The 9,554-nt window shown below is 37.6% G+C and overlaps 1 protein-coding gene across 1 annotated transcript; it reads left to right on the top strand.

Moving 5' to 3' along the window:
- Positions 1-4,101: 4,101 nt before the first annotated feature.
- On the top strand, positions 4,102-8,705 carry LOC103572275 (uncharacterized). Its single transcript, XM_008550799.3, has 2 exons — positions 4,102-5,245; positions 5,344-8,705. The coding sequence occupies exons 1-2, from the start codon at positions 4,102-4,104 to the stop codon at positions 8,703-8,705; spliced, it is 4,506 nt and encodes a 1,501-aa protein (XP_008549021.3).
- Positions 8,706-9,554: the final 849 nt, after the last annotated feature.

Below are 9,554 nucleotides of genomic sequence, written 5' to 3'. Positions count from 1 at the left end.
ATTTCGCGTCAAAACTTGCCGAGAAATTTACCACGGGGTACACTATTATGAAAATCGTAGGACCCTCGGTTTACGAAGTCACAAAGGACGGAAAGACCGTCACCGCGCATATAAAAGACCTGAAACGGTATCATGACCATCTTGAACTAGGAAATCCTGAACCTGAACCTGAAAAGGAACCTGAAAAGCATGAACCTGGACCTGAAAACTTCGAATCGCGATGTATAACTCGGGCCATGGCTAAAAAAGCCCTTGCGGTCCCTATCGTTGAAAATCCGAGTTAAAAAGAATGGTCATCCCCATAACAGGGTTTTTGTTCTAGTTTTCTATGACCAATGGTTAGAATATAACCAATTTTTCGGTATACTGATGAATTCACCGACCTATATTTGAGCACCTTATTCTACTACCCCAGACCGTGAAAATTTTCGGAACCCGAGAGCGAAAAGAATGATGAATGGGGAAGATAAGAATGAGAATGTTTATATAAACCGTGCGAAATAGGTATTTTTTTGTTTTTTTTGATAGATATAAGCAAATTAAAGAAGAATGGAGCAGTTCACGATGGAGGAGGAATTGTGGTTACTAGAGGAGATGCTCCAGCGACCACCGCAGCTGGTGCTCACACCCACCACCACAACCACCACCACCGAGACCACCACACTCCCAACTGCCTCGGCGACGACAGCAGCAACAACAACGGCCACCGAGACCAGGAAAAAGCCCGACATTCGGCTCAGGAAGATCGAGTTTCCCCAGTGGAAAACTCCCCTCAGCGCTGGGTGGCTGGAATACGATGATGCCCCTCTATTGGCGGAATACCCGTCTCATTTCACGGACAAGCCGAGAGACTTGTTCTCATCCAAGACTCCAACGCCCCTGGAGCGATTATTGGCATCACTGACACCCATAGCCGAGGTAAAACCTAAAAAGGTGAACAAGAAGGTCGTCTTCACGGCATATGATGAGACGCTGCGGCTGTACAAAATCACGCGGTACAGGAGCATCCTGGAACCAAGGACCGAGCCCATGGAAAAGACCGCCTGGGACCTTCTGGACAAACTCGAAGAGCGAAGGGACTCAGTACCAAGGGAGGAGTAAAAGCTGGAAGAAAAAGAGGCCAGCAAGCTCACCTCTTTTTCTTACTGAGGTGGGAGGGGTGTGATGGTGGACCCGTTCTGGGCAGACCAAGTTTTTGTTTTGTTTCTGTACTCTTATTACTAGTTACTTATACTACGATGATTTTCTTATTACTATTTAATTACTATTGTGATTTTCTTTTTGACTATTATTAATTACTTATTCTTACTTATGACTATGCTTTATAACTAGTATTACTATTATTATTATTACCTATGACTAAACCTAAACTATGGTGCTTATTTTACTTACTACTTGTACTTAAAGAAACTATATCTCTTAATAACTATGACTACTTAATGCTACTTGTAACGATTGACAAAACCTAAAACTATGGTACTTATTATAACCACTATTTTGTACTTAAAACCTATTTATCTAATACTAATTACTATCTGATTAAACATTTAGTTCTACTTTCTTTTGAATATACTAAACTATCACTATAACTATTTAACTTATTGTAACCATGGCTGTGTTATATTATGACTAAGATTTTGTGTGATATTACATTGGTACGAGTGTATAGAATGATAATATGAATGCGCGCCGAGTGAAAATATTCTAAGTCCCGAGCCAGTAAATTCAAAGGAGAAGAAAAAGATATGTGAAAAATAATTCCACATGAATCTTTCAAAAGATTCAAGAGATTGAAAGGAAATATAAAATAAGACAAAATATGGAAAAAAAATGTGAGAGAGTTTAATTTAACTTAGTATTTTAATCGCGTATTCTTTCATTCTCTCTCCGTTCGCTCGCGAGTGCGTAAGCCGTACGGCTAACTTCTCCGTATCAGATGTTTACTCAAAGTCTTAAACACATTCTTTTTCCTTTCAAACCACTTTTATATTTCATTAAATTATATTATTTTCAATTCTCGCTGATATTGAAACACAAAACTTAGAAGAAATTCAATCTCTTGAATAATATTTCATCGTTTTCTGTTTCCTTTGATTTTGGACGGTTGGACTTAGAATATTTTCTTGATTGCTACGCTGTAGAAAGCAACGCTAGAGGGCGATGAAATTTATCCTTTTCCGTATGTGTGACGGATGGCTCAAGTAATAAAAGCGCTCGTTAAAGCCCGTATTGGGCAACTTAGTCTCCCGAGACGTTTTCTGGAGGAAGACCATTCCCTGGACAACATCTGGAACTTCGACTACCCCGAGTCCGACCGGACCAAGGTAAGCGAATTTTGATTCTCGGGGAGAGTTAAGGGTCCCCACTCTGAGGCCTTCTGCCAAGGGGTGGTAGGGGATACTAGCCGTGTAGGTGGGGGTGAGACGGAGACCATCCGCTTACCCTCAGGGAAGGGGAACTCGTGCAGGGCCGACGGGGAAGTCGACCAGACACCCCTGAAGCATCCGGGAAGGGGTAGCCCCGCGTTACTAGTCCGCGTAAGTTGTGTGTGTGTGTGGGAATTGACCGCGTGACCGTGTGTACATATTTAAAATCTATAATAAACCGTGATTTAAACCGTGCGTAAATATTTGGTAGTAGAATAAGGGCTCGAAGCCTATGTAAAGGTGGTGATTTGAATAAAATCTAAAGTGTTCTATTTAATAATGTCTGTCTTTTGAAACCCCTTTTGTTTTAACCCTGGACTCCGGCGAGCTAAACCGAGCAAAAAGGGGTAGTTTGTATATTTTCTAATTTTTTCTTTCTGGGATATTTTATCTTTAACTTAAAAAAGTAGTATTGGCTAATTTCCTTGCATTCAACTATTGACTATCTATTTACTGGTTGATCTTTCTACCTATTTGCTGGTTTATCTTTTCTGGTTCTTGATGGTTCATTTTTTATTAATTATTAAGTAATTAATAACTCTTAATTAACAACTGAGATTGACCCCTAATTTTACCCGTTACAATATATGAACATATATCTAATATATAAAATTCTCGTGTCACAGTTTTCGTTCCCATACTCCTCCGAAACGGCTTGACCGATTCTCATGAAATTTTGTGAGCGTATTGAATAGGTCTGAGAATCGGCCAACATCTATTTTTCATCCCCCTAAATGTTAGGGGTAGTCCACCCCTGATTTTTTTTTTTTTATTTTTTAGACAAAATTTTTAGTTTCTATTTTTTTATGATACAACATACAAAAATACATACAATCCTTAATTTTTACCCTTCAACTATCAACCCTCATTTTTTAATAGCCATTTTAGTAATTTAATCATTTTTTATCTCCGGTCGAAAACTGATCAATCGTCATTTAATCAGTTATCCTCGCCAGATGTCTTCAGGTGTCACTTCTGACCCAGTAAACAGCACGGAGTAGGGATGAGAACGAAGCCGGTCTCCTTTCTTTCTCACTCCCTACACAGTTGTTGGCCATCATTATTGTTTATACGTCAAGTGTAGTAGTCATTGTAACGTTGACAATTATTATTTTGCTATCTCAGTGTAACTCTCATATAAACTTTTAATCATTCCTATTTTATCAATAATAATTAAATTATCAATTTTGAGTGTATTTTGCACGATTAGTTTATCAAGTAATTTTATAACTTCAAAAGTACTCAACACGTGACACGAGCTTCCAATAACAACGGATTTTGTGTTGTAAGTATACTTTTTTTTATTTATATCGAAAATGTTGTTGATCTTATGAAAATTTAATTTTAATTTAATTTTATTAAAAAAATGTAATTGAACAATTAAGATTTTCATAGTTTCCAAAAATTCAATCATTATGAATCTTTATTTTGAAATGTCAATGGAAATATTGGTTGTATGAAAAAATTATAAGAGACAATGTTTTCATAAAATTTAATTTTTTACTTTTGTTTGAAATTTTTTTCCATAAAACTTATATTTTTGTTAAACTTTCATAAATTAAAACTAATCATTTCAAAACTGTGGCAAAAATCCTGGCCCTAATTATACTTTTAACATTTTTCATCATTAAGTAATTTCAATAATTCTATTTATGTGTGTTTTGTACAGTGAGCAATGCCAAGAAAACGCAAAGGGGCTGATTTGAGCCGTAATACAAGTAAGTCTCGAAACTTGCGAAATAGAAGATCCGAAAGAACCGAAGAAGAAATCCAGCAACAAAATACTGATGCACGTGTCAGAATGGCGCAATTGCATCAAGAAGAGCCAGACGATACACGAGCTGAACGCAATGAAGACAGAAGATTAGAACAACGACAATCACGCCGTTTCACAGTCAATAGACGCAGAACAAATGACCAACAACGACAACAGGTACACCGAGCATTTATATCTGATTCGTTCCTGCGTCTAGCATTCCAGTATGAGCCCGATATTGAATATTATGCTCATTCAAAAGTGGTAATTGGTGCTATGGACAAGGAATGTCCGCATTGTCATGCTCTAAAATTCAAAAATGAGCCAGCTGGGATGTGTTGCGCGTCAGGAAAAGTGCAACTACCTGAAATTGAAACACCACCTGAACCATTGAACGGCTTACTTATCGGCACGGATCCAGATTCTAACGTGTTCCTGAAGTCAATTCGAAGATTCAATTCATGCTTTCAAATGACATCGTTCGGTGCAACAGAAATAGTTCGAAATACTAATGCTCAACAATTCAATTCTACATTCAAAATCAGAGGCCAAGTTTATCATAAAATGGGCTCACTGCTGCCAATGCCAAACGAACCACATAAATTTTTACAAATCTACTTTATGGGCGGCGAGGATTCCGGAAACGCACTTGCCAATCGCGTGAATGCACGTTGTGATTATAATAACCTTGATTCACTTTATGCCAGGCGCATCGTCAGTGAGCTAGATGCTCTTTTGAACGAGCACAACGAGTTGTTGAAAATATTCAAATCACATATGCACCAATTACAAAGCGATAATCACGCTATCGTCATTAATCCTGATAAAACACCAGCTGGAGAGCATATTCGTAGATTCAATGCACCAGTTGTTGATGATGTTGCTGGAATCATGGTTGGCGATTATACAGCTGCACGAGAAATTGTGATTCGTAGAAGAAATAATAATCTTCAGTTTATTGCTGACACACATCGTTCATATGACGCTCTCCAATATCCGCTAATATTTTGGAAGGGACAAGACGGATATTGCATAAACATAAAACAACGAGATCCCGTATCAGGTACTTCATTGATTATTAATTTGATCATTAATCATTTAACAAAACAATTAAATTATTGAACGTAATAAATTTAAAAAAAAATTATGAATAAATTACAGGAGCTGAAACAAACAAAAACGTTAGCTCAAAGGATTATTATGCGTACCGATTAATGATTAGACGTGGCCTGGACAACGTCATTTTACGATGTCGTGAGCTTTGTCAACAATTCATGGTCGACATGTACGCGAAGATTGAGAGCGAACGACTACGATACTTACGATATAATCAACAAAAGCTGCGCGCAGAAGAGTACATTCATTTGAGAGACGCTATCAACAACAACGCCGACGTCGCCGAAATTGGTAACCATGTCATTTTACCATCATCGTACGTAGGCAGTCCACGTCATATGCAAGAATATATACAGGATGCTCTGACTTTCGTGCGCGAATATGGACGACCATGTTTATTTATCACGTTCACATGTAATCCAAAATGGCCAGAGATTACATCTTTGCTACTGCCTGGCCAAAATGCAATACATCGCCATGACATTACAGCACGTGTGTTCAGACAAAAGTTGAAGTCTTTAATAAGTTTCATTACTAAATCACATGTATTCGGTCCCACACGTTGCTGGATGTATTCAGTTGAGTGGCAAAAGCGAGGATTACCTCATGCACACATTTTGGTTTGGTTCATCGACAAAATTCGTCCTGAAGAAATCGATAGTATCATTTCTGCGGAAATTCCAGATCCATCCACTGACCAACTGCTGTTTGATATTGTTACAACAAACATGATTCATGGTCCATGTGGTACTCTTAATAGTTCATCGCCTTGCATGGCTGATGGAAAATGTACTAAAAATTTCCCTAAAGATTTTACCAATGATACGGTCACAAATGTCGACGGATACCCAATATATCGTCGAAGAAATCCTGAAAATGGCGGACAATCATTTATTAAAAATATCATCAACACAGACATTGATATTGACAATCGTTGGGTGGTGCCATATTCGCCTCTGCTGAGCAAGACATATAATGCTCATATTAATGTTGAGTTCTGCAGTTCTGTGAAGAGCATCAAATACATTTGCGAGTATGTCCATAAAGGCAGTGATATGGCTGTGTTTAGAGTGGAAAATACTAATGTGAATGCTCCTCCAGTGAATAAAAACGATGAAATAACGCTCTACCAAATTGGTCGGTACATCAGCTCCAATGAAGCTGCTTGGCGTATCTTTGGTTTTCCAATTCATGAACGGGATCCAGCAGTTGTTCAGTTAGCCATCCATCTTGAAAACGGTCAGCGTGTATTTTTCACGAACGAGACAGCGATTGATCGTGCAATAAATCCACCTAAAACTACACTCACCGCATTTTTTGAATTGTGTAATCGTGCGGATGATTTTGGTGCCTTTGCACGAACATTACTCTATTCACAAGTACCACACTATTTCACATGGACTCAAACAAAAACATGGATGCCCCGCAAGCAAGGCTCACCAGTTGCTGCATGTCTCAATTTATTTAAATCAAACGCCTTGGGGCGATTATTTACAGTCAATCCAAGACACACTGAGTGCTTTTATCTTCGACTGTTGTTGGTTAATGTTACTGGCCCATTATCATTTCAAGATATACGTAAAGTGAATGGGCAACAATATCCAACGTATAAAGATGCATGCCTTGCACTCGGCTTGCTGGAAGACGACAACCAGTGGGAATGCATGCTTGCTGAAGCTGCATTGAACTGTACAGCAATACAAATTCGTCTATTATTCGCTATAGTGTTAACTACATGTTTCCCAGCCCGAGCACAGATATTATGGGAAAATCACAAAGATTCAATGACTGATGATATATTACATCAACATCGTATACGGTGCCACGATCTAACCATAACATTTAGCGACGAAATGTACAATGAAGCATTGATTGCTATTGAGGATCTTTGCATTGTCATTGCCAACTTACCACTTAGTAATTTCGGTATGAATTCGCCAAATCGAGCTGCATCTGATTTAATGAATACTGAAATGAATCGTGAACTGCAGTACAGTACTGTAGAAATGGCAGCGATTGTTGCCCGTAATGTCCCACTAATGAATGAGGAACAAAGAACCATTTATGATCGCATTATGCTCGCAGTTTCAGCTGGACAAGGTGGGTTCTTCTTTTTGGATGCACCGGGTGGAACTGGCAAAACATTCGTTATTTCGCTAATTCTTGCTGAAATACGATCAAATAATGGCATCGCATTGGCCGTTGCATCATCGGGCATTGCAGCAACTTTATTGGATGGAGGTAGAACAGCTCATTCAGTATTTAAGCTGCCACTAAATATTCAGAATAACCCTGACGCAGTATGCAACATTAAGAAACAATCGTCCATGGCCACTGTGCTGAAACGGTGTAAAATTATTATTTGGGATGAATGTACTATGGCACACAAATATTCACTTGAGGCGTTGAACAGGACATTGAAAGATATTAAAAACAGTGACAAACTATTTGGCGGAACTCTGTTGGTCCTTTCAGGTGATTTCAGACAAACACTTCCAGTCATTCCACGTTCAACATACGCTGATGAGATCAACGCTTGCTTAAAATCATCTCCATTGTGGCGTAATGTTGAAAAATTACAGCTAAAAATAAATATGCGCGTTCAAATGCTTCAAGATCCATCCGCTGAAACATTTTCAAAACAACTCTTAGATATCGGTGATGGAAAAGTTGCTATAGATGAAACTGGATACGTAAAATTACCGACCGATTTCTGCACAATCGCTGATTCGCAAGATACTCTCATTGAACAAATATTTCCCGATGTACACACACGGTACATAAATCATGAGTGGCTTGCAGAAAGAGTGATTTTAGCGGCAAAAAATGTAGACGTTGACAATTTAAATCTGAAGATACAAATGTTGTTGCCAGGGAACTTGGTATCATATAAATCTATTGATACAGTTTGCGACGACAGCGAAGCCGTAAATTTTCCCACAGAGTTTTTGAACTCACTGGATTTGCCAGGCATGCCACCGCATAATTTACAATTAAAGGTTGGATCTCCAATTATCTTGCTTCGTAATTTGAACCCGCCTCGGCTGTGCAACGGTACGCGATTAGTCATTCAAAAATTAATGAAAAATGTGATCGAAGCCAGAATTTTAAATGGCAAGTTCAGAGGTGAAAATATACTCATACCACGGATTCCTATTATACCTACAGATGTGCCAATTCAATTCAAACGTATTCAGTTTCCGATTAGATTGGCATTTGCAATGACTATCAACAAATCCCAAGGTCAAACGATGTCTGTTTGTGGATTAGATTTGAGAACACCATGTTTTTCACACGGACAATTATACGTGGCATGCTCTCGAGTGGGTAAACCATCCAGTTTGTTCGTGTTAGCTAGAGATGGACTAACAAAAAATATTGTTCACCCTATAGCATTAAGAGATTGATATTGTTTAATAGTGTTACTGTCGTAATTGTTTAATTAATGGTATATAATTTTAAGGAATCAATCATAATAACTTAAAAATAATGTTTGCCTTTTGTTATTTTTATATTACCTCATCGTTCACAGCGCTCCATGCTTATTTCACGCATATACCACATTCTTACATATATACAATATACATATTCTAACATACATACATACATACTTACAATAAGTAAGCTATTTTTTGTCTACACAAGAAATGACTAGGAAATTATTTATTTGGCAAAACAACGTTTGCCGGGTCAGCTAGTAATTATATATAATTAGACAAAAACTTTTTTCATCGGGTGTCGATGAATGCAAAGGTATCAGTTGCAAATTTAATGAGTCATAATCCGGTTGTGACGTAAATGCATAAATTACACTGTCTATCTCATATTTCCCGGGCAAAAATATGATAACAGATTCTCGCGATTTACCATTTGAAATTTCATCAGATTGAAATGATTTAATTAAAGAATAAATATATAAAATCTTACAATGCGATACGTTTGGTAAGAGCCATTCACTATCGTCTTGATTTACTATCGGTTTATAACAAATTGATATTGTAAAGGGATTAGGTTGATGTAAATTTAAGATTTTGGTTGGTAACCAAAACTGTCCGTTCCATGATTCATAATAACTTTTTAATTTAATTAAATTAGGTGTAGCTGACATTAATATTATTTTAACGTCTGATGATATTTCCTGGGATTTTCGGTCTCTTATTAATGATAATAATAGATCCATGTCTGCATTTCGTTCATGGACTTCATCTACGATTATATGTGTATAACGACTGAGTGCATTAGCTTTAATTATTTGC

This window comes from Microplitis demolitor, chromosome 8 (assembly GCF_026212275.2).
Source record: "Microplitis demolitor isolate Queensland-Clemson2020A chromosome 8, iyMicDemo2.1a, whole genome shotgun sequence".
Lineage (NCBI taxonomy): Eukaryota > Metazoa > Arthropoda > Insecta > Hymenoptera > Braconidae > Microplitis > Microplitis demolitor.
This window is presented reverse-complemented; position numbering and strand designations above follow the sequence as displayed.